Below are 26,267 nucleotides of genomic sequence, written 5' to 3'. Positions count from 1 at the left end.
AAAAGTCTCCCTGAAGTTACTAATTCATCAAGCCACATTCCTGCAGGGCATTGCCTCCTGCAGGAGCTGTCTCTGGACACATAGTCCTATGACCAGCTAAGCTTTTTGGGGGGGCCCTCTCAGCACCTGTTACCTCAGAGACCTGTATCTTTTTGTAGTGCATTTTGGCTCTGTGTGAGAGATAATTCCCTCTCTTTGGAAAATGCTTCATTTTTTTCAGGATTATCTTGCTCCATGCATTCACTTTTCCACAAATGGCAAAGCTCTAACTGTCATAAGAATGAAATTTTCTTTAGAAGCTGAAGCTTTTCATTTGAAATCTTTTGGTGTTCATTTTGAACAGTGAGTGACCTTTTGAGCCCTCCTTTTGAGCACGTTTTCACTGTGTGTTGGCTTGAATCTCATTTTTATTCATCCACACCTCTGTAAAAGAAAATCTTTGGGAGAAGTTGTTGAGATTTGCTAGTGGAGCTGCTAAGAGAGTTTATTAACTAGAAAACAAACAGAATGATTCCCATGTGCTGTAGTATCTCACAAAGATGCATCTTCTTGACATATGTGTATTAGGTTGCCTCCCAGGTGGTTTAAAAATACTTACTCAAAATGTGTTCTGTAGTTTCTGAGGTTAATCTCAGGAACCAGAAAATTACTGGAAACTATGTTCTCATGTACCTTATGAGGAGAGTGGTAATACAGTGAAGTAAAAGTTGTCTATGGTGGAACTATATTTAATGACAGTTTGGACTCATTAGCTAAAACTTGACAAGGACTTAATTGTATTTTGATTTATTTCCCTGTAACTATCTATAGATGCAGAAATGCAATTGCTTACACTGTTCCTCTGAGATTTTTTATTTTTCTCATCACTTTCTAAGTGTATGTTGGTTTTCAAGCAGTTTCAAAATCTTAAACTGAATAGTCTAGAATTTGAATTGCTCTTAAAATTTATTAGTGTTGGTACTTAATATCAACTGATGTTACCTGTTGGCAGACTGTGATCATCCTTATGTAGATTTGTCTCATTTACAACTACATGTGAGAAGAATGCACGAGAGGGTTTCTGTATCACCTGTTGTAGGTTGTTTTGATTCTCAAGCCCATGTAAGTAGCTGTACAGTATAGGACATAGAATTATTTGAACATGATAAAGAATATGGAAATCCCTTCACACAAATAAATTCATTTGTGCTGAATGTGCTTTTTACTTTCATGGAAAATTGATCCTGGTCTACTTTGTTTTCATTAGAAGCACTGGAATGCTTGTAACCATTTTTGTAGCATTTGCATTAATTCTGCAACTCTGTAACAGTAGAGCAGCTGTAGTAGTGCTCATATTTGTAGAGGCTTGAAATCACTGAAAATCTGTTGTGGTAAGATATGAACTTGAGAAGTCATGTCTTTCTAGTGTTAGCAAAGTCTCAACAACAGAAGTTTATGCTTAATAGGTAACATCAAACTCTGTCCTGCACCTAGGACAGCAAGTCCTGCAGACACACTGCAGCACCTGAGTTAGTGTGGTAGCAATAGTCCCTATGTGTCATAAGCATGAGTTAGACCAACACGTGTAGCAAACAGTGAGTTTCATCACGGTATTCACAAGTAACTTAGGCATGTGGTTTTTTAACTTTGTATTTGTATTGGAAGGAAATGGTTTAGAAGCCTACTGTGGTAAAAGGCTGTGGTCTAACTGTCCTCAACTAATCATCCATTCTCATCACAGCCCACCTCCTGTGAACCAGTTGTAACTGGTTCAGTTTATAGGGTTTTTCCACTAAATAACCAAGCCTTCCTGCAAACAAATGCCCCAACACCCAGAAGCCTTAAAAATCCACTTGTCTTCTTATTTGAGTTAAATAAATAAGGATTAAAAACTTAGTTGGAACAGTATATGTTTGTATAAATGAACTTCAGGGGCATGTGAGCTGTTGCAAGATGTAAAACCTGCAACCAAGCATTTGAAAAATCCCTGAAGCTGAGAGATGATGGTTTAGGGTTGCATGTAGTCAAGGGATTTGTTGTGTTTTCGCTCTGCTTTTCTGAACCGCATGGACAACATCTTTCAGTTTTGTGCAGGAGACACAAAGAGTGGATTGGGGGATCATATTACTGAGAGATCTTGGTTGCTTGACACAATCAAGCCTTTGTCTAGCAGAGATAAAGGTAGGGGGGATCCATGTAATATCCATGTAAAATCCATGATGCTATTGAAATCTAGAGTTACTGCATTACAAAAATACCATTGTAGCTGTTTTATTTCACCTCGATTGGAACCAAACCATAAATAATAGCATAGGATCCCAGGTATTTCTCAAACAGAGTTTGCCTGAAGAGTAGAAATCACGTCTTTCTTCACATTGAAGAGCTGCATGACATTGAAGGCAGTAAGTAGTTGCTTTGGCTTCAATATTCAGATTTTAAATTAGCATGTAAGGTATGCCATTAGTAAAATATCTGTCATTGTTAGAATTCGCCTCAGTATGTTTTCCTTCCCTTGTGATAGCATGAGCTCTAGGAGGCAGTCCTGTTGTAACAATATTTCCCCTTAGCTTGGCTTAGCTCTGTTTTACAAAGCTTAACTTTCTGTTTTACAACAGAAGAGATGTGACAAACTAGCATTTATTATTCTATGTAAGAGTGTTCCTGTTTAACACATTGAAAAGCAGAAAAATGATGTTTTAAGGATCTTTGATTTCCTGAGAAATTTATATGAACAGAGAAATTAATAAGGTTTTTTAGACATCTTTGTACAGGCTGTGGAAATGCTAGAGAACAAACACAGGTCTCATAGAGACAGCTGGAGAAAAGCTTTTATTGCCGTCATAATTACAGACACAGCAAGTGTAAATGCTGCAGGTGCTTATCTCCAAACCTATAACAGTGTTTTGCCCAAAACCGAGCAAGTGATTTATCCCAATATGTCTACTTCTTATTTTTCTACATAAATTTGAAAGGAACTGATTTGTGGAACTTGGAGATTAAGAGTTCAAAGTCTCTGAGAATTTTTCTTCTATTATGAAAATACTTTATTAGGGCTTCACATTTGAGGTTTTTCTCAATTTAAAAAGGTGTCTTTAAACAAGGTGATGTTCATGGTCATTGTGATTGTTTTCTGTTTTTTTTAAATTACAATGTGCAGATTTTCAGACTGTGTCACAGCGCTTGTAGATTTTTTCAGTTTCTGCATGTGTGCACCGCAGAATTGCTTTTATAGCCATCTGACTTCTTCATTCAAAATTCTTTTGCTCACTTGCTAAAGTTTCATTTAATTGTCTCTTAAAGCACACCACTTCAGAATAATAAATTCCTGATTTGTTGGATACATGAGAGTTGCAAAAAATCACTGAAAGTAAAAATTAACAAACACCTGGGAATTCACTGCACAGGAAGGCTCCTAATTAAGCCTTGAATGTGATGACAAAACACATTTGTACTTTATATGTCAAAAGCCCTGTTACACCCCTAAGCTTCTGCATGCATAGCTACTTTTAACATGGCTACCTTCTTCATTTCACAGTATGGACTTTGTATTAAAATGCATTATTTCCACTGCCTATCTTTTTTCAATATTCAGAAAAAATAAGCAAAACCAGACTTATATAAAAACACCAGCAGTAAAGCAAAATGAGCCCTATTGCACTAATGCCAGAAAAATATTTTGAGATACATTTTTTGCTATTATATCTAACACTGAGATCAGGGGAGTCTATATGGGTAAGCATATGCCAAAGTAAATTGAAGATCAATTTGTAACTTAAACCAGCATTTATGCTTTCTTTCCTTGGTGCTTGGTTGAAGCCCAAATTTTGTAGATGAAGAAAAGTATGATAAGATAGTACAGGGAGCTCTTCAGAAGAAGGATGATGTATACTAGATATGCTGTCCTGTGCATTAACTGATCTGTAACAAATATAAAAGAGAAAAGTCTTGTTTAATGCCAATATTGTATAGCCTCCTAGAAGATGAGCAGAAATGGAACAATATAGTCAGTTTACTGCTGCAATTACACTGACACAATGGCACAGCATAAACACATACAATATCTGACTGTCCTTTGAGTGGTTTGTACTGCTAATAATTTCTAGACCAAGTGGGTTTCTTCACACTAAACTGACTCTCAATGCCACTGAGTTATTATTCCCTGTAAAGGCAAGATCATAATTGTAGTGCTTCCACCACTTACTACAATGTTTGTTTGAATCCTTTTGTGTAATATTTTTTGAACATAAGTGCTCATGATTCTTCCTAAATCCCATTCAAGCCAAAAAAATGTCTTTGTCCAAAGTTCTGGGCAATTGATAGGCTGATGTAGCATCATCTGAAGTGTTTATCATTTAACTACTCCAAATGTTTAAAAAAGTGGCCTTAATGCAGGCTAATAATCTAGTAGCCCAAACAGCATCTGTAGCATCCTAATAAGGCTACCTGAGAAAGGTAGGAGAGCCCTTTATAATCCACAACAGAAGTTAGTTCAGAGTAGCTCCGAAGTGGTTTTGGGTACCAGATCCCAGACTTAAAATATTTCCTGTGTTCAACTTAGAAAGATAATTTTCATGATGTAAAAAGTGTATGTAGCAATATCTTGCATGACATGCATCACTATCCCACATTTTAATACATTAAATTACCTCTGATAAAAACGGTTTTGCAGTCCTCTTCCTGAGGAGTAGTCTTCATAGAATCTGCTGGAAAGAGAGTTTAAATGCCCCAGTTAGGCTTTTCTTTAACTAACATGAGTTGAGAAATAGGTGGAAAAAAGGGGCTGTATAGGAACAAGGCTGGTAAGGTGGGAAGTTTGTATTAAATAACAAAAAAATATGCTAAAGATCAGTCTGCAAAGCAGATATTCAGAAGCAGGATTCATTTGCAGAGAGAATTTGAAGAGGAGAAATGCTTGAAGAAGTGGCTGGGTGTTTGTTGCCGTAAGTGGGAGATGTGTCTTTGCCCTTCAGGAATCTGCCCAATAAGCTGTTCCTTGGCAAAATCTCTTTTATCTGGAATGAGAGCCAGTTTGACCACCTGACCTTGTCACTGAAGAATCTGAAGTCTATTTGCCTTCACTGCCTGCTGTTACTAGAAACAGAATAATTTACATTGGAAGAGTCTTCAGTTACTATGTTAGTGGTTGTTCGACACCAAAGAATAATACTGGGGAGTGTATGATTGAAACTTTCCCTATTGGGAATCTTTGTTCTTGAAGTTGCAAATTTGAGTTTGTTGTTGGTTATGTTGTTTGGATGCATTGATGCAAACATTAAAGACATTATATTCCATCTCTAAATACATCCTCCATCTAAATAAGTTTAAAGTATATTTTTGTCAGAATATATTTTCAAGGTTGAAATGTAATTATTATTTATGGCTGTGCTCTCACTCATTGAAGTTAGGTTAATTTATAGGAAGTTAAGCAGAGGAAGGTATGGAGAGAAGATTATTATAAACCAATTTAGACCACTTTTCTTACAGATTATTTGAACAATTTGTACTTAGTATAAGTTACTTTTTCTTTAAAGTTGCATTGTCTTTCAGATTTGGCTTTGCATAGTCAATCTCTCCACAATTAAAAACAGAATCTTATTTTTATATATCACTATTATCTTACTACTTCTGGACTATGGGTAAGTAATATATTTAAACTTTGTTGTACATGCTCAGTATCCTCATTTTTAACTCCTTAGTTTTGTATAGCTGTGACTAAAGTCAGGGGGTGTCAGAGGGAATTACACCTGTAAGCTATGGGAGTTAATACTGTTTCCAGAAACTTCTGTGAGATGGAAAGTGTTTACAGACGTGTTTTGGTGCAGACCTTTTGGAGCTGTGCTAGTTTACACCTGATGAGGTTCAATTAGTTTTCTGTCATAATGGGATGCTTATTTGAGGACCGTGACATAGATTGGATTGCTTTTCCTGGGAAAACTTTGGTAGTTTTTCCAGTTGTGTATTTTAACTGTTGTGCCTAGGAGAACAGATGTCTTCAGAAGCAGTAATAGAAAGCATTGCTATTCAAATTTTATTGTAAAGAAAAATTATATCTATAATAGTATGTGAAATTACATTTTTAACGTATGGAATATACCTTGTGTTGGCAGTGAATCCTTTTTCTCTTCATGCTCATATTTGCAGTAATATTTCTTGTCTTTGTTCTCTGCTGGTACAGTTAGCCAACTGGCAATTGAGTATTCATCCTCTTTTGTGGACTGCCAAGTGTCTCCTTTTACTACATTTTCTGTTATGTCTTTTTCTTCATCAGTCCATGTCACCCTAATAACTTCTGGGTAGAATTTCTCAATAAGGCAAACATACATTATCTGATTTCCATGTTTTTCCTGCAGGATTTCAGAGTTTGCCGGTGGAGAACTTCCTTTTTCTGGACAGGTTATTGGAGGAAGAAATTACCAAAACAGAGAGTTGGAAGATCAGTAGTGTACAGTGTACAGCAAATAAATACACAGCCAAAAATACAAATTCTGAAGAGCAACAAAATAAATTTCTTATTAACAAATGTTAGTGTGCTTGTAACAAATGTAAATGCTCTTTTGAGAAATGTTAAGAAATGGAAATACTGTTGAAGATATAAATAGCTGTTAATCTCTCTTGTAACTGAGTCAGAAAATTTGAGTCAGGTGGCTACGCAAGAGCCTGTATCCCACAACCTTCCAAGCAGTACTGCTGTCAGAAAGTGTATTTGCCTATTCAAGTCTCTGACAATTATTAAGTAATAGCAATATTTCTTGAAAGAGCTTCATTTATTCAAAAAGAGGAATTTAATATTGCTTTATAATATTTATGTAAAAACAAGTACATTAAGATTTTGTCCGCAGAATATTAAAGGTAGACCACCTACCTTTAAAATCTTAGCAGTCTTATGTCCCCAGTATAAGTTCCCACTGCTTTGTAATGGACATCTCCTATATCTATTAATTTTTTAAAAGCCAATATTAATTTTGTGATATTTTTATGGGGTGGGGAACAATGTTTTGTAATTGTTTTGTTTTTAAGGCATTCCATGTATTTGCCAGGTGAAGATTTTTTTATCAAGACTGGAAAATGGACTCACAAAATGCCCTGGCCACCAAACATTGGCTATGCCATTCTGCCGTACTAGATCCGTTTAAATGATTGAATTAACATGTCTGAAAATGAAAAACCAAAACTAAACTAAAGCAGAGGAACATGCTATAGCTAGATAACATTTTTGCATCTGAACAGCATATCTAGCTATCACAGGGTTGACGCAGGTGTTGTTCTTTGGGAAACATGCTCAGTATGATCGTACATTAATATAGTTTAAATTAAAAATGAGCTGTTTCCACAACCTAACTCTAGGTAATCTCCATTTCATTTGCCTTTCTGGATTAAGCCTTATGTTATTAGGAAGAGGCAAAATCATCCAGATTTTTTCCACACTGAGATGAAATTTTGATATTATTTAAGTGGTTAGTAAATTTAAGAGTCTGATTCAGGTAAATGTGAGCTTCTGCAGTGAATTCATAGGCAGTACTCACAGGCAATCATTTTTGTCTGTGCTTAACTGCAAGTGAAGGCTGGATACAGTTTTCCAAATTGAGTTTTGTCGCATTGAAAGTACAGCTTAAGACTAATTTTTTAAGACAGCAAAGACATTTTAGATGTTCCCTTGTCCCACTTTTTCTCTTTAATTCCTATGTGAATCTCTGCCACTGAATTTGAGCAAGTATATGCATGGGGTTTAAGTTGTGGTCTGACTGAGTGCTGCAGTTTTCATGCACTGGGAGAAAACACATTGCTATAAACATGTATTTTTGCCAGAAAGCTTACTCCTTTCTTAAATGACCTGGCTGTTGTAGAGAAATCTTCTACATTACATTCTCACTAAAAAACTTAATGTTTCTTTGAAGTATTTCAGACTTGGTGTTTAAAAAGGAAGATGACCTGTCTACCTTCAAAAGAGTGTCTACCTTCCTTATATAAATAATTTTCTTCACTTTAGAGATGTCATTAAAATGATAATGTGGACTGAGTTCTGTTGTACCAGAAATAAAATTGCAAAGAGCTTTATAGTTCTCTAACTTTAGGAGTTAATTTTATCTTCTTTATGCATCAGTCCTCCCACAGACGGAAGATTAAAATAATTTCTAAAATTATTTATTTGTTCCACAGTTATATATAGCCAGAAGACCATGAAGTAGCTCTTGTCCCAGTGACATTGCACTCTGCAAAGCTTCATGACTATTTGAGAGGTTTCTTTTAGCTTTTCAAAATTTAGTAAGCTGTTTTGACTAATTTCAGTACATATAATAGCTTAGTTTGACATTATTCTCTTAGACTATCAAGTCAAAACAGAGAGGCAAGAGAGATTCTTCCAGCTGCTAATTCATCCTGCTTATTTTAGAGACTTCTGTAAAGATGGAATAATTTCCACCTCTGGAATTGCCAATGTCATTCTGTTTACCATAAGAACACCCTAGGTATGTAGCTTAAATTAAACACCTAAATCACACTATAATACTAAGGAAACACATTTCTTGAATAATTGCAGCTGTGTGCATGCATTGAAGTGTCTCGTACATATATGGGTAAATGGATGATTGTGGAGAATTGAAAGAATTAAGTTTTGCATATATATATGTATCTATCTATATATTTATATATGCATATATTTGTATGTGAGAAAAAAAAATCTTTGTATGCATGTTTCCAAAACAAAAAAGGATGAAAACCTGTAAAATTAGCTGCAGGGTTTGATGAATTTTCAGGCTGATGTGCAAAGTCATTGAAGTCAGCAAGACAGTTTACATTGGCTTTTCTGGGCCAATTATCTGGTTCTTTCTGAAGAATTTTAAAGTAATGAACTTGCACTCCTCTGTCAGTCTTGATTTAGTTAAACATTGAAAAATTTTGTGGTTTACCTTGTTAAACAGTTTTCTAAGGCAGGTTTTAAGAGGTATATAGGTCTTACTTTTTCATGTAATATATATGTATGAACAGATATTTCTTAGGCTAACATTTTTTTCTCTCATATAACAATGCAGTGACGCTGCAAAACATTGTTCAAACAAAATCCTGGAGTTACATTCATAATCAATGAGCTATTAAAAATTAAGTTCAAAATATATGTTTATATAGACTAGCTGTCAAAAGTTTCCTTAATTAAAGTCCTCTACAGTTTCTTTATAAATAAGATTTATAAATATGGTCACTGTGTTCTTAAACTGAAATTTTAATTCTCACTACTTGGATGATCCTACAAAATGGAGTAATTTTGTACTGACACTCAAAGCTCCTCTGTTCCACTTCAAGCCAGTGGGAGCTGAGGGCACTCAGCACACTCAGCTCATAAATAGCATTCTTGTCCTGTTTGACAGCGACTTCAGGGATTATAACTGGTAAGAATATAGTATAGTCCTGACCTATGGTGAGCCTTTCCATATACCTTAAAGAGCTGTCAGCCTTCTTTTCAAAGCTTTCCCATTACAAAACTTAAAAAAAAGTAAGACAGTGAAAACACTTGCTGGAGATGATGAGTTTTGCGCCAGAACCAAATACCAAATACCCTTGCACACTGGTACGTTCCTTTACAGAAACTGCTATCTGAAGAATGAAATGACATCCAGAGGGACCTGGGCAAGCTCAAGAAGTGGGCTCATGGGAATTTTATGAGGTTTAACAAGACCAAGTGCAAGGTGCTGCTGCACTTGGGTTGGGGCAACCCCTGGTATCAGCCTCAGGCTGGGGGATGAGCAGATCAAGAGCAGCCCTGCTGAGAAGAACCTGGGGATGCTGGTGGATGAGAGGCTGGACATGAGCCAGCAATGTGCACTCATAGCCCAGAAAGACAAATGTGTCCTGGACTGCATCAAAAGCAGCATGGCCAGCAGGGTGAGGGAGGGGATTCTGCCCCTCTTCTTCCCTCTGGTGAGATCCCACCTGCAGTGCTGAATCCAGCTCTGGGATCCCCAGATCAGGAAGGATATTGACCTGTTCAAACAAGTCCAGAGGAGGCCAACAAGTTGATCAGAGCGGATGGGAGCACTCTCCTATTAGAAAAAGCTGAGAGAATTGGGATTGCTCAGCCTGGAAAAGAGAAGGCTTTGAGGTCACCTAATTGCTGCCTTCCAGTACCTGAAGGGAGCCTACAAGAAAGATGGAGAGACAATTTTTTACAAGAGCACATCGTTACAGGACAAAGGGGAACGGCTTAACACTGGAAAAGAGTAGGGTTAGATTAGATCTTAGGAAGAAGTTCTTTGTTGTGAGGGGGGCAAAACATTGGAACAGAGAGTCCAGTAAAGTTGTGGATGCCCTATCTCTGTAAGTGTTTAAGGCCAGGTTGGATGGATCTGTGAGCAACCTCATCTAGTGGAGAGTGTCCCTAGCCACAGCACTGGGGTGGGAACTAGATGATCTTTAAGGTCTCTTTCAACCCAGGCTGTTCTATGATTCTACAATTTTGGGCTGGAAAAGTACCAGATTTAACAACTGTAATATGAATATAAGATTCTATTGATTTGGCCACATGAATGTAGAATATTTGGATTCAATCTCAATTAATGCTGCTATTCACAAAGAACCTTATCCTAAGTCCTAGTTTTCTCCATTTCTTAATGATCTTAGTTCTTAAATGTGAAGTAACTACAGCCCTTTTACTCTATTAATGAGTCAAAAGCCTTGGCCTCATAAAGACAAAATCCTACAGAATTAGAGTGATGCTTGAAAATAATTGCTATTGAACTGTAGGTTGGAAAAGCATGGCAACTCCCTGATAAGGTAGGTAAGGGTTTTCACTAAAAACAACACACTTATCATGCCACAGATATTTCTGTTGAATTATAGGTATGATTTACTTAGTACTTCTGGCATAAATCATTAAAACGAATCTTTGCTTGATGTATTAATAATATAGGTTTATGTATTAACCAGGCTTAAAATTGTTGGTAGCAATAGTTTCTCTGCCTTGTATTTGTATAGTTGTTCACTTCAGGATTATGGCATTTAGAGCACATGTAGTGGGGAAAAAAAAAATTGTCTTTCACTTTCCATTAAAATAAATGTGTGTGCAAAAAAAGGATCACTTCTTCATTAAGCAATTATTAATCAGTAATTCACCATAATTAATATAGCATAATAATAATAAATAATAAATTTCTAAAGCAGTTACTAAGCAATGAGAAGAACTTTTGGAGGTATGATTTGTTTCTACAGTGCTGTGTATGTGACAAAATAATTATTAACAAGTTATTTCACTTTTATTAGCCTAATTCAAAAATGACCATTGCATACTCTCTTTGTATCTCCATTAAAAAGAGGTTTTCTTTGTTTTATGCTTAATTCTCAGCTGCTTGATTCCCTGCTAATTCCTTCACTACACCTGGAGGAAAGAATGAGGTCTCTGAAAACTATTACAGACCATTTTCCACCAGACTTTTAGGAGAACTATGATTAACAGTGGCTTGAAATAGTGGCTTTTTAGACATGTTTGTGATCCTAAACCACTGCATTACAAATACCACGAGGCTTAATGTAGGAATGGCAAGCTGGGAAGGAAAATCCTGCGCAAAGAATGGTGCCGACTGAGGCTCTAAGTGGGCTGAGTGTCCCATGAGACAGTATAAAACTCATCTATATGACCACTCCAAGCTCCTATAGCTTATTGTATGAGTATAAGATACAACTTACCTGAGACAACAAGTTTTGTACCTGAGCCAAACACCTTGTTGTAATAACCAATCACAGTGAATAAAGCCTTTACAATATCATTGCATCTTAGTTGTGTTTACATGGGTAAATAGTACTCTTTAAAGAAAATCAGATTTGCTCTAGTTTTAAGACCCTAGGAAAAAAAAAGGAGAAGTCACCTAAAGTACACTAAAGTTTTTAAAAAATGGGAAAAATGTGGATTTTTTTGAGAACGTATATGTTGTTAAATGGACAGGATTAATCTCAACTAATTTGAGTCTTCTGAAAATTTAGGTGGACAGTGTAGATGGAGCACCTTGGCTCCATCTCTGCTCTCTGGAAACAGGCAGCATCACCAGAAGATCAATTTGATCAGATGTTGGCAAAGTAATTTGTTCCCTGTACACCCCCATAAGATCAGACCTAGAAATGGTGAGCATTTTGGAGAGATCTGAGGAACATGAGACTATTGACCAATATTTTTGTTATTAGTAGTATGAAACAAATCTGCATCAATTGGAATCAAAACTCCCCCTGACAAGATACATAATTTCCAGCGGGTCAAAATTAGGCAGACTGCTTTCATCTCAGATGCTTAGCTGAGCCAAATTACAGGCAAATATCACAGCATCTAGGGTTTACCAGAAGTAAAATATTTTGAATAGTAGTAATAACTGATAATAAGCAGTTTCTGCAAAGCTAGGAAGAGAGAGCAGTATTTCAACTGTGCCTGTCTTAAAAGGTGCAACTTGCTGTTCTGGGCATATCTCAGATAATTCTTTCATTTAATATAGTCAGATACAGTCCTAAAGAAAAATGTTTTGCTTTTCAAAGAATATGTGCAACATAGAGGTTGGACATATTAATTTCAGAATGAAATAGGAATATGACAAAAGTCAAATGTGCATACTTAGAGACAAAAGACATCTTTCTGTTCTCCAAATGCTTTCTTTGCCATGTTTAAATTCATTTTTACACAGAAAATCTTAATGAGGTAAGTTATAGGTCTGTGCTACCTATTGTGTTTCCCCCATTTCATGCATAAATACAAAACAATTACATTGTGTTTGGCAAATGGAAGTGCTGTTTAAGGAGGAGATCCTGCAAAGCATTCAGAGCAGTTAGAATTAAAGAGAATTAAAATGGCAGAGCACTTCATGCCAGCCAATGTCTGACTGTATTGAAAAGCATTTCAGAAGTAGTCAAGTTTTACCTTTTGTACTTACTTGAAACTCTAAGTTCAGTTCCATTTCCAAATACTTTGACATCAGCATTCCACAGTCTGGTAATGCTTAGCAATATCTTCTGCACTGCACTTTTCTTGCATAGGCTACAGAAGAACTCTCTCTGATTTAGAGGCTGGTGATAAATCTGGGTGCAACAGCTGAATTTTCAACATTGACTAAAATGCCATTTATAGAAATACTTCAATTTTTGTAGCGAGTAAAAAAGTTCTGAAAATTTTCGGTCAGCGGCATGGATAGAAAACATTTTAAATTTCTCTGTAACTGTACTTGGCTTGATTTGACTTAATTATAGCCACCTGGATAATGTCATGTAGCTTCTGACCAACATACTGTCAGCATTGCTGTATGCTTTATACTGAAAACAGCATTTATCCTATTGATTGCATGGCTTCACCACAATTAAAAATAATATAAATGCAAAAATAGACCAGTTACTTTCAATTGGGAAGTAGAAATTTGTTATACTCATTGAGGTTTTTCTTCCCAGTCAATTTAGACCAGACCACTTCTGTCAATAAGAAACTTTTTCATTTCTCACTTGCTGTTCTGGAAGTTAACTTTCAAGCAGTTCACTTTTGTTTCCTAGAACAGGATGACACCATCCCAATATTTAAATTTTTTACCCCTCTTCATTTTTCCATTCCCCCATCCTTTATAAATATTAAGCATTTGTTCTAGAAGTAATCTCTATTCACGAGGTTAATATATTTATTGATCATCTACCTGCCCAACTGGGCACAGTTCACAAACAAAATATTATTTATCAGGGAGAAATTAATTTTCCTTACAGTCTTTCTTTCTTATCTGAGAACCCGAATGATTGTGTGAAAATCAGTTAATTGATAATGGTACTTACTAGAGACAATTAGCTTTGTTCCCGTGCCAAAGTATTTGATCCAGGTGCTCCACACTAAGTTTTGACTTTGCAATAATCTAGCCTGCTGTCCTGATGTATCATTGATGAAGACAATCCCAATTTTCCCCAATCATTCCTGGGAGTCTGCATGAAGACCTGGTCCTTAGGTGCTGGGAGGTCGTCAGGAATTTCAGATGTGCATCTGGATGTTCAGCTGATAGCTAATGTCCTTCAGAGAAAATCTCTTTCCTCAAGCATTACAAATTTATTAGCTAACCCCTCCACTTAATGTCTTAGAATTAGATGAGGGTTTGTCTTTGATTTTAGACAACAAATAAGAACACGGAGTTCTTCATGTAAAAAACCACATACCTTCAGGCGAAAATCTTGCTCTTTACCAACAGTGTACACTTGCAATTACATGACATCAAGTATTACTAGCATGGAGTTAATTTTTCATTCTCTAAACACAGAAGAGGGAAAAGAGGGAGAGCCAACACCAAAAGCAAGCATTGTGAAGATGTCTGTGTGCTGCAGGTTTCATTTTCTTGCCCAAAGTACATGGTTATTGTTTGCTCATCTCTTGGAATCACTCCAGGCTTTGCTACAGCAGCTCACTGTCAGCTTTTTATATACTAGCTGGTGGGAGGAGGCTTTTTCTTGGGTAGAGTTCTCTTATAAAACAGCCAAAGATAACATCAGAGGAGTTACCACTATTGTCAATCAAACAGTCTGCATGCTTAGTTTGGCATTTAAAATAAACTGAGTTAGAATACTTCTGGGATCTCTTGTAGCATGCTGCCTGCAAAATTATGTTGAGAAATTACTATTTGCAGCTAGAGGGAGGAACTAGAGGGTGAAAATCTTTCAGCTGAAGTAAGTGTAAAAAACCCCAGTGGTCTACTGAAGTAGAAGGCTTCTAATTTGAAGTCTTCTGGACAGAAACATCCTAATCAAAACCCCATATCAAGGGCAGGAGTGATGTAGACGGAGAATGATGCTGACTGGTGCTTTTCCTGCTGTACCCTTAGACATGCAGAGAAGGAAATGTCCTACCTGAGTTCCAGCCAGACAGAATTAATTTTTGCGGTAGACAGGAGAGTGCATGGCTAGGACACGCAGGTTATTCTACACCACCTCATCTTATTGCTGGGTGTGGGGGAAGGGAGTCTCTTCCTGGGGAGAAGGGGTTCTTTCTGGTCAAGTACGTGTGGCAGATTGAGCAGTTGAGTAATGCTGGCTCTGAGCCAGAGGGAGAAGTCAGCTACTGTCAGTTCCAAGCATTCACTTGGTGTTGGAAAACGCAGTTTTCCAGCAAAACTTATGCTAACTAAACAGGCCTGAACAAAGCCTCAGCATACTCAGGCCTCAGTAAAATCCTAACAAGCTGTTATGAGAAACTAACACCTAGGAACCACAGCTGTGTTTCTGAGCTGTGGGAAGAATGTCATGAGAAAGAATAGGGAGTCAGAAGTGTTATGAGAAAAGGATAAGGGAGTCAACAGGAGGATCCCTGAATGTGTGAGAACAGACTGCAGATGTGTGTGTAGCTATAATTAGTAGCATCTGTAACAGTATATAACTCTCTCGTTTGGTGAAATAAAACGGAGCTTACTCTATATCTCATATTGAGACTGCCGTGAGTTCCCTCTCGTCGTTATGTTAACTTGGGAATTGTATGGTGCATACTTCATTATTAACATTGTTGCTGTTGTTTGCTTTCTTATCTCATTGCTGTTTCCAGTAAATTATTCTTATCTCAACCTGTGATTTTTGCATTTTGTGCCTCCAGTTCTCCTCTCCAGCCCTCTGCAAGGAAAGGGGAGGAGCAACCGAGCATAACATGGTTTGAAAAGTTTCAGTGGGAGCACGTCACTGGAGAGTACCACTCCTAAACCATGACAGCCTTATTTGGTGTCCAAATTGGGTATGAAATACTGAGATAACAATAGATCTGTCAAGAGCTGGTTGAAAACAAATTTGATCTAGGCATTTATTGTATTAGGTATGGAACCACTGGTTACAATGTTGCTTGATCTGTTCACGTGGTTGTGGTATCTAACCCTGTATATATTCCTGTATGTGCTCCTTGCAGTGCTCTTTTTCAGAGCAGGGAGCAGGATCAGGGTTGCTTTGTTGATGTACTGAGGAATATCAGCTCATGTCATGACAACATCAAGGACAATGAGGGTCATTTGGGAGTTGTATTCAGTGTTGTTCTCCTACTCTTGCCTTGGGCACAATCTCTGGGAGTTATTAATAATCATACCCAGTTTGTGGAAGGAACAGGAGAGGATGATTTTCCCAAGACTTTCACCTCCTTTTCCTGTTTCAGACCTGTTAAAACAGCTTTTGAGAATTTTGAATTTCCCTTAGATGTTAAGGAAAGCATACTCTTGTTGCTAAGTCTGCCAGGTCTCCTCAGTGTTGCCCACATCATGTTTAGAGTCAGGACAGAGATTTATAGAGAAGTTATTCAGAGATCTAACCTGAGGGTGGATAGTCATGAGTGTCATAGAATGTAGGAGAAAATGGGCCAGCTTTTGAAGGACTATTCTTCTCCAATGTTTTGGAAGTTCATCCCTAAACATCTACAGGACTCTTAACAGAGGTGCAACTTACTGCCGTGTACCCTGGCTACTCTTTACTGGACACAGTTTGATACTAGATGGCACTCTTGGGGGAAGAGGAGGAAAACAGACCAACAAGCACTGTGGCCACTCAAACTGCAGCTGAATGAGAGGAACAATTGATGTTGGTACAAGTTGTGCCCATACAGAAGAAGAAATCCAAGAGAAAATCAGTTTGCTTAGTGAGGAATGAAGAAGAATGGGGCCCTCACAACCGGAGGAAGAGGCAAGGCCAGAGATAAACACCTAATCCCTACCTACCAGGTGAGCTGTGAGATATGCAAGAAGATTCCAGCCACCAGTCAGAAGAGCCCCTGGTGACCTGGCTATTCTGATGATGGGAAATTGTGGCCCACAGTATGAAAGTAGTGAAGCCAAGCAGCTGAGATCTCTGTCCCGGCATCTGGGCATTGACAAGGAGATTGGGAAGAAGACAGAAACTGTCAGCCTCTGGAGGTAATTCCTGTCAAGTGTGAGGGAAAGGATTTTTTTCATTCTCTCAAGGATGATCTAATAGGTGCCCAAGTCAGTGGAATGCCATGGAAAAAGGTATCCAGTACCTGAGTGAATTAGCTGTGCTGGAAGTACTCTGTAGGGATTCAAGTAACCAGCAGTCCCCTGTCCAGTGTACACAATCCATGTGTGACAGAAGCTTGTATGGAGCTCACCATCATCGTACACCAACCCTTTGGCTTCCTTTTCATTGATGTCAATGAAAGAAGGAGAAGGAACTTTGCTTCAGGTGATCACCCAACTCTGACAATATGTTCTCATCCTTTTTTCCTCTCCACAGACCTATACCTCAGCTGTGGAAAGACTGCTCAAGACTGAACAGACTCAAAAGATTCAAGCATATTCGAGAGGAAATGTCTTATGCCCCTGCCAGTATGGAACAGAGTCTCTGCTATTGGGAGCATGCACCCTGCTGCTCGGGAGATGGGAACACACCATGAGGTAACCTGTGGTTTTACCTGTGTGACCATGGAGAGGACATGAGGAAGCACCTCTGCTCTAGCAGCACAAGTACATGAGTGTGCTGATTTAAAAAAACAGCTGGAAAATTAAACCCCATTTAACCTTCTCACTTCCACCCCAACCTGCTCCCAGTTAGAGGGAGACTAAAAGCAGAGATTCTGAGTTAAGAAAAATTTACTTGAGAAAAAACATGAATGAAATTAGAAAAATTAACAGTAACTATAAGTATGCAAAACAAAGGTGATTTACATGCAGAAAGTTGTTCACCAACCAAGGCCCTGCACAAACGGAGACAAAGATTGTTGCGGTTTAGAGGATGTTGCAGCAGACTTTACCCTAGAGCTTCTCTACCCAGCCCGGTTCAGCGCCTCAGTGCTCCAAACCCTCTGTCCCAGGGCTGGACACTGCACTCTCACCGGCCGGGGAGCCATAAGGCTAGCTCTGGTTCGTCTGCTTCCACAACCGGCGGTGATAAAGGAGGCGAGGAGGGTCTATGAGTTGTGTCCATGGAAGATGTTTATTCGCATGGTGCAGCAGAGGCCAACGACCTCCCCGAGGCAGAGATGCCTTGAGGGCGAAGGCCTCACATGCTCAGCACATGTGGAACATAGACACACGTAGAGCATAGACAGCAAGATAGCGGAGGGTAAGGGGTTTTATAGGGAAACAGAGAGGGGCAGGGACAGCACACAGGCCCAGTGACCTCTGGGTACAGGGGAGGTACAGGGGCGGAGTTAGGAGTACAGGAACCAATAGGGGAAACCCGAGGGAGTGGCCAGGGCCACGTGGGGTTAGGGTACAGGAACCAATAGGGAAAACTGTGGGCGTGGCTAGGACTATGTGGAATAGGGAAGGCAGGACAATAGGTGACAAGTACAGTCGTTAAGAAAGGGGTGTGGGGAACTTGCAGCCATTATCACAATAAAAGATGAAAGTGGGACCTGGCCCCTCCTCCCATGCACTGGGCTACACAGCACCTGGGAAGCTAGTTAGTCTGAACAGCAGCTATGCTGCTGAAAAACGCTGGCTCCATTGGTTGCAACGATGGTCCTAGTGCAGAGGTCTCCCTTCCCCCAGGGCAGTGATGGTCCCAGTGGTGGTCCTGGTGTGTACTGCATCTTCCACTGGGGCTGTTGGCAGCTGCAGAATTAACAGCAACAGTAGCAAACAGCGGTGGCAGTAGCAGTATTTTCCCCTTTTGAGTTACCAATGGCCATGTGTTTCAGGAAACAGTTTATCCTTTCCCATGGCTGAGGTAAGACTGGCTGCTTCCAGCTTCTGACGGCTCAGCATTTCCTGCGGAAACTGCACTCCTGCCATGATGTGAGTGACATGGAATTAAACAGCGTTAAAATTTCACCCCTCTTTTTTTTCCTCTGTACCCAGAACAACTGCTGCAGGAAATTCTTCAAGGATAAATGCCCCTCCAGTTTACAGTGGACAAGTCCTCAGACAAAATAGGAGAGCTGATGTTACTTCTGATGCTCTTGAAGGGACCTCCTCTTGTGAACCTCATGTTTGTAAGAACAGAGCAACTAGTACTGTGACCAGAACTAGAGGGGCTCTGCCTCCAGCCAGGTGGAGGAAAGGGACAAATGGATCTATTGGACTGGGTGGCTCTGATGGCCTGGCACATCAGACCCACAAGAGTATAAGGTTTTAGTTGACACTGGCACATAATGTACCCCGATGCCATGAAGATCTGTAGGGGCTGAATCTATCTCTGTTTCTGGGGTGACAGGGGTGTCCCAACAGCTGACAGTACTGGAAGCTGAGGTGAGCCTGACTGGGAACAAAAGGCAAAACCCACCCCATTCTGATTGGCCCAGAGGCCCTGTGTATCCTTGGCATAGATTAACTCAGGAGAGGGTATTTCAAAGATTTAAAAGGACATTGTTAATTTTGGGATAGCTGCAGTGGAGACAGAGGAAATTAGACAGATAAACACCTTGCCTGATATCTCAGAGGGCCCTTCTGCTGTGGGACTGCGTAGGGTCAAAGAACAGCTGGCACCAATCACTACCACAACAGTGCATCATCAACAATACCACATCATCAACAGTAACCAACTGGGACTCTGTGACCCCCATCCATGACACCATTTGTGAACTGGAGAGCCAGGGAGTGGTCAGTAAGACTTGCTCACACTTTAATAGCCCCATATGGCCAGTGCATAAGTCCAGTGGAGATTGCAGACTGACAGTGGACTATCATGGCCTGAATGAAGTCACAGCATGACTGAGTGCTGCTGTGATGGACATGCTGGAACTTCAATATGAACTGGAGTCCAAGGCAGCAAAGTGGTGCCACTATGGACATTGCAAATATGTTTTTCTCCATTCCTTTAGCAGCAGTGTGCAGGCCACAGTTTACTTTCACCTGGAGGGTTGTCCAGTACTCCTGGAACAGACTGCCTCAGGGGTGGAAACACAGCCCCACTATTTGCCATGGACTGATCAGACTGCATTGGAAAAGGATGAGGCTGCAGAATACTTACAATACATTGGTGACATTATTGTGTGGGGTAACACAGCAAAGAAATTTTAAAGAGAAGAGGAAGAGGAGGCTCAACCATATAATCAACTACCAGAAAATGAAAAGCAGTATATTCTCTTTACTGGTGGGTCCTGCCATATTGTAGGGGTACACTGAAAATGGAAAGCTGCTGTATGGAGTCCTACATGGTGAGTTTTATCATTAATCCAAAACAGTTGCAGAAGCTATTGAGGGATAAGGTGTATCAAGTGTATAACTCTGTTCGCAGAGCTGAAAGCTGTTTAGCTGGGTTTAGAACTCACTGAATGAGAGAAATGGCCAGTGCTCTACCTCTACACTGACTCATGCATGGTAGCAAATGGTCCATGGGCGTGGATGGAGACATGGAAAAAGAGAATTGGTAGTGCAGCGTCGCAGTAGAGACGGACACGCGACGCAAAAACATAACTCCAAGCCAGGAAGGAAGGTGAAGATAGAGTGAGCTTTATTGCTACAGTCTTTTTTATACTATTTTCTAACATTCGTGCCACACAGTCACTGGCTCCTCAAACCTGTCATACACTACTGCTGGTCAGTTATTCCTAGTACACAACTTCTGTGAAAAACAGCCTCTCTATTGCAAGTGCAAAATTTCTTCATGTTTTTCTGTCTTGAAAAACAGACGAGCTGTTGGCCAAACTTTGTTTTGATTCTTGCTTCTGTCCACGCTGAGGTTCTCATGGGTACAGGTTGTTGTCCATACTTTATTTTTACTTCTTGCTTCTGGTAAGGTATTTATGGTAAGGTTCTCACAGGTATGAAGTTGTCTGTAACATGGTCAGTGTTTGTGAGCCTGAGACAGGCCTAGGCAGACGTGCCATTGATTCCCACAGTGCAGAGGTAAATGTATCTGGGTTGCTGAACTGTGACAAGACATCACTGGCTGGTAGATAAGCTGGTTATAGAAGTAAATCTTGTAGATGCACAGGTGCCCAAGAGTTTGCCACAACAACAGGCAGGTGGAACAGGCTGCCAAAATTGAAGTGTCTTAGATGGATCTGGACTGGCAAGGATTAATTACGTCTGGCTCAGTGGGCCCATGACACCTCAGGTCATCAGGGAAGAGGTGCAACATACAGATGGGTGCTTGTCTTGGTGTGGCTTAGCCCAGTTTTTGCTAGTGGGTGGAGTGGGGACACAAAGATGGCTCCTGTGTGTACTGTGTTAAGGTTCTGAAAGTTTTTACCATGTCCAGCAGAGCCAATATCTGATGGCTCTGAAGATGATGGACGTGCTGCTGGCCAAGCCAGGGCCAATTAGAGATGTTACTTTCGCCTCTGTGATAACATATTTAAGAAGAAATCAAAACAATGTGAGTGCACACTTCGTTTTAGCCAGAGAAGGAGGAGGAGGTGAGCATATGTGAGGGGAAAACAACATGGAAATGCCAAGGTGAGTGGAGACAGTAGGGGAGAAGGTGCTCCAGTCACTGGAGCCTAGAGTCCTCTGCTGGCCGTGGTGACCATGGTGAAACAGGCTGTCCCCCTGCAGCCCATGGGGTTCATGAGGGGTGCAGATATCCACCCACAGTCTGTGGGGAGGTGCCCATGCCAGAGCAGGTGGATGCCTGGAGGAAGCTGTGATCCAGTGAGAGTCCCAGTGGAGAGAAAGGCCTTGCTCCCAAAATGGAATACCCTGGCCTCAGCTTGGAGGTCTGCACCCTGCGGATGAGGGGCTCATGTTGCAGTAGATTTAGGTGGGCTGCTGCTTATGACATTTGGACCCACACCAAAGAATTTCGCAGAGGACTGTCTCTCATGGGAAGGACCCATGGCTACACAGAGGATGATTCCTCTCCCTGAGCAGTGGAAGAAAAGTCGCAGTGATGGACTGACCAACCCCCATACCCTATCCCTCTGTGCTGCTGGTTTAGAAGGAGGGAGTGGGGGTAAGTGGAGCAGCAGTGTCTTAAGAGCTGATTTTTACTTCTCATTATCTGACTCTGATTAGGGTTAGGTTAGCAATAAATCACTTTGCAATTTTAAGTCTTCAGCTCATATTGCCTTTAGTGCATCTTTCCCCCAGTTTCTTATCTCAGCTCATGAGCCCTGTGTGTGTGTGTGTTAACTTTTTTCTCCCTCTCCTCTGTACAGCTGTTGCAGGGGAGAGCAGAGAGACCAGATGTCATAGGTGCCTGGAATTTGGCCAGGGTCAAACCATGACAGTGCTTGATCAAAGGGTGGACCTAATCATGGACATTATGTTCCAGATTATCCACAACTGGGAAACATGTGCTGCAATCAACCAGGCCAAGAGGGTAAAGCCTTTGTGGTATGGTTATATTTCAACCATGGTCAAAATATAAAAATGGGGAGGCCTGGGAGATTGATTGTATCACATCCTGCAAATGCACCAAGGTGGGTGCTAACAGGCCATTGTGCTCACGATTGCCGAAGCAACCACTGGATGGCTGGAGATGTACCCTGTACCTCACACCACTTGCCAGACCACCATCTTGAGCCTTGAAAAGAAAGTCCTATGGCAGCATGGCATCCCAGAAAGTATTGAGTCAGACAATGGAACTCATTTTAAAAATGGCCTCGTAGATACCTGAGCCAGAGAGCATGGTATGGAGTGAGTGTATCATATTCTCTCTCATGCACCAGCCTCTGGGAATATTGAATGGCAAAATGGGCTATTAAAAACCATATTAACAGCAATAGGTGATTGGACCTTCAAACATTGGGATTTATGTTTAGCAGAGGCCACCTAGTTAAATAACTCTAGAGGCTCTCTCCAATCAAGCTGACCATGCTCAATCAAAACCTTCATGTAACAGAGAAGGAGTTAAAGTCCCCATGGTGCATATAAGGAATATGTATTAGGGAAGACAGTTTGGATTAGTCCTGCCTCAAGCAAAGACAAAGACATCCATGGGATTATTTTTGCTGAAAGAACTGGCTACACATCATCGGTAATGCAGAGAAATGGGGGAAATGCAATTTGTTCCTCAAGGGGATTTGATTTTTGGGTAAAAACAGTCTGTAATGTTGAATTGTTTAATATTGGTTGCTGAATGGCACTACCACTGTATGCCATAACCAACCATGGACAGCGAGTATGGACTGCTCCAGATACACCAGTCATGAGCTCCTGATACAGCTTGCAACCACCCAACAGCACACCAGCCTTCCACCCCTGGAAGACACCTAGGACAGATAGAACCCACAGTCATGGACTAAATGAACTCAACAGACATCTTGGAGGGATGGCCATTGATTTGACTATAGAAATTATGCTCATGCTTTTGTATATATATATAGATATGTGTATAGTATATATAGATATGCGTATAAATGTATATAACTCGAAGGTGTAGGATCTGGGTATGATAGATGCGCATATCTATTCTATGATATATAGAATAAGGAATATGATATCTATTGATATATTGATATATAGATATATGATATCTATGATATCTATTATATATAGAATAAGGAATGGATAATGTCCTGATTTCAGCCAAGAAAGGGTTAATTTTTGCAGTAGTTAGGAGGGGCATCTCTGTTCTACACCACCTCATGTCACAACTGGGGCAAGGGAAAAGGGGGTCTCTTTTGGTCAGAGTAGTGTGGCAGTGGTTAGCGTTTTATGTGGCTTGGTGTGGTGAGTTCTCGCGTATGAATCATTTGCCTCTTCTGTGTGCCCTGTTATTAGTATTGTTGCTGTAACTGTTCCTTTTCTTATCTCATTGCTGTATCCAGTAAATTGTTAGTATGCCAAACCCTCATCTTTTCCTTTTGTGCCGTCAGCTCTCCTCTCTAGCTTGCTGCAGGAGGGAGTGGGAAGGGGAAGTGGGAGTGAGGAAGCAGTACAAGGTTTGGAGTGATTCAGTGGAAGCATTAAATTGGGGAATACCATTTCTAAACCATGACAATTCTATTTGTCTTAACGTGAATTGGAGGAAAAGGATGGTTAAAAGCAGCACATAATCAGCTGTGGTAGATAAGACACTGTAAATCTCTAATTTAAATTGGTCTGTGTGAGACTTTGTGATATCTGCATTAGGGTGGACAGGGCTTACAGTTTTTCCAACGGCTTACAGTTGCTTACATTTATAGCAGGGAAGATCACAGGGAGAAACTTTTCCAAAAGTGTTCGCAGTGGCAAGCATACAATTCCCACCAGCAAGGTACTTCCTTCAGTACATTGTATTTCTTTTCTGCCTACTCTTTCCTATGGGAGAAAAGTGGTTGGGCTAGAAGATAACTACTTCTCTGTTTCCCTAAAGACCACCAGAATTCTGCCATGGCTGTGCAAACAGCTCCAAAGGAGCAGGTGAGTGTCCAGTATTTATGTGCTAAGTCTTAAGGCAGTGAAGACTTTCTTTGCCCTTAAAATAGTAGATGTGTGTTGAAAACAGGAGTGCTAATGATAATGCAGACTTTGAGAAGGACATTTATGCAGCGTTACCCTCTCTTTGGAGTAGCAGAAAAAGTTTGGGCCTTTCAGCAGCTCACTCAGATGGAGTGAGAAAACTGATGGAGTGGCACAGTTACAACTTCGTGGTTCAGACATTGCAGGTGGGGTTTTTTGCCTTGATGATCTTTAAGTGTCTGTCACAGTGAGGATCCCAGTAGGCACAATAGTAAGTGGCAGCATCATCTGGAATTACATCTTTTATTGTAAGAACACACCGCTTCATGACAGAAACTCTTTCAACCATGTACCTGTTCGCTTGAAAGCCACTTTCGACAGTTACTTTTCCTCCTGAAAAGAACAGAAGTCTCTCTGGAGCTTTACCCTCCTTCTGCTGATACCAGTGTATGACGATGCCATCAAAATTTGTCATTAATGTTTGAATTTCACATGTCATCCGTGCACTTTTTTGGAACTTTGTGATAGATACAGGACTCTGCAAGGGAATTTCCTGTGCAAATCCATCTAGGAAAGAGAAAAGGAGAAATTATGTCATTAGCTGGAATTCAGGGGTTTGGAAAGATGCCTGTTAGCAAAGCCATGGGTGCCTGTGAGGAAAGGCAGGAAAATAAGGAAGTACTTACAAGACCAAGAGACTGTGGCCACAAGCACTAACAGCAGCAGCATGTTTCCTTGTCACAGTTTGCTCTCATTGAGGAGAATGAAAGGGACTCCGGATGGGGACTGTGTTGTGTGAAAGGAGGAGGTGGCTCCCTTGAATGGTTTTCAGCGATAGATCTTCTGTGTGCAAGAAGATGGGGTGTTTTTTTAGGAAACCCTCTCCAGGCTGCCAAATACTAAACTTGGTAAAAAGGCTGTAGTCCTGTTTGTTTTTCAAGTAAATACGGGAAACATTGATAAATCCAAAGATTGTGGCCCTATAAAACTCTAGTCAGAGTGTTTGAGAAAATGTTGGAAGTAAGAGCAGGTCCAGCTTTGTATGGTGGAATGAAGGTTTCAGCCTGGAGGGCAGTGAGCACGTACCTCACCTGAGGGGTGCGAACAGGTGCACGGTGTCAGAGCAGATGGGGACTGCTTTTTGCTGCTTGAGCTTAGTCACCTAGCTGCAGGGTGCAGAATTGCCTAGGGTGCCCCTGTGTTGGTACTGCCCTGCACCAAAGCAACTGAAGGCCACCAACCTGTGGCAACTGCGGAAGCTCCCCTGGGGGGACTTGCCTCCTCTTTGGTTTAGGGAGCGGAAGGAAATGCACTGCCGCAGGATTTCAGTTTCATAGCTCAGCTGAAATGCAAACACTTCTTGGAAAAATGGCTGGAAAATAAAAGAGAACAGCTGTTGTCAAGAGCCATTGCAGAGAGACATCTTGATGAGCAGGTCTGATGTTGTGGGGGACTCCCCTGTGACTGATGAGCCTGGGCTGTGGCTTGCTGGGAGTGAAGATGAGTTGCTTCATTCTCCCTCCTGCTGGCAATTGACCACATGCAGCATGCTCGTGGTAATCAAATGTTGCTAAGTGGTTTGGAAAGGTGCATGTGAATGCAGAGCTCTAATGAGAATCAGGCAAGGAGAGACAACTGCCTCTGTGCAGTGGCAATGGAAAGGACCCCTCTCCTCCCAGTAAATAACTATGGGAAAGCCTGTTTAATTTTCTGTCAGGCCACCCTAAGGTGAAGGGAGAGAGAGCCAAGGAAGAGATCACTTATCCCAGCAGTCTTCTGAATGGGCAACTATAGCTAATCAGAGTGGAAACTGCATTGGCTATTGTATGTTGAGGACCTGAAACCAAGCCCCTGTTGCCAAAAACTACCATGTATGAAACAGTAACAGTAAATTGCTATTCTTCTGATCACAAAGCAGAAATCTGTCAGGCACCTGATCCCAGATGAAGGGTAAAGGAATGTGTCACTGATTGGATCTCATGTGATTAAATCCCTAATTTATGTGATTAAATCCCTAAACCTAACACTGTCTAGGTTTTGTACCATAAGCTT

The 26,267-nt window shown here is 40.4% G+C and overlaps 1 protein-coding gene across 1 annotated transcript; it reads right to left on the bottom strand.

The window, feature by feature from the left end:
* Positions 1-2,782: 2,782 nt before the first annotated feature.
* TARP (TCR gamma alternate reading frame protein) lies at positions 2,783-25,740 on the bottom strand. Its single transcript, XM_085051603.1, has 6 exons — positions 24,902-25,740; positions 24,468-24,782; positions 11,653-11,697; positions 6,074-6,364; positions 4,626-4,682; positions 2,783-3,897 (listed from the first exon to the last, which is right to left on the bottom strand). The coding sequence occupies exons 1-6, from the start codon at positions 24,942-24,944 to the stop codon at positions 3,764-3,766; spliced, it is 885 nt and encodes a 294-aa protein (XP_084907729.1). The 5' UTR covers positions 24,945-25,740; the 3' UTR covers positions 2,783-3,763.
* Between the last annotated feature and the right edge of the window lie 527 nt (positions 25,741-26,267).

Source organism: Lichenostomus cassidix, chromosome 2 (assembly GCF_008360975.1).
Source record: "Lichenostomus cassidix isolate B80296 chromosome 2, HeHo_3.0, whole genome shotgun sequence".
NCBI classification, from domain to species: Eukaryota; Metazoa; Chordata; class Aves; order Passeriformes; family Meliphagidae; genus Lichenostomus; species Lichenostomus cassidix.
The sequence above is the reverse complement of the archived record's forward strand: the minus strand, read 5'-3'. Positions and strand labels throughout refer to the sequence as shown.

Bases quoted from the DNA above. Each gene is read 5' to 3' on its own strand.
- TARP (XM_085051603.1), bottom strand. From the start codon at position 24,944: ATGCTGCTGCTGTTAGTGCTTGTGGCCACAGTCTCTTGGTCTT. The intron at 6,365-11,652 runs GTAAGTTGTATC...TAACCTGTCCAG, and splicing joins TACAAAACTTGTTGTCTCAG to AAAAAGGAAGTTCTCCACCG. The intron at 3,898-4,625 runs GTAATTTAATGT...TATTTGTTACAG, and splicing joins CAAAACCGTTTTTATCAGAG to ATCAGTTAATGCACAGGACA.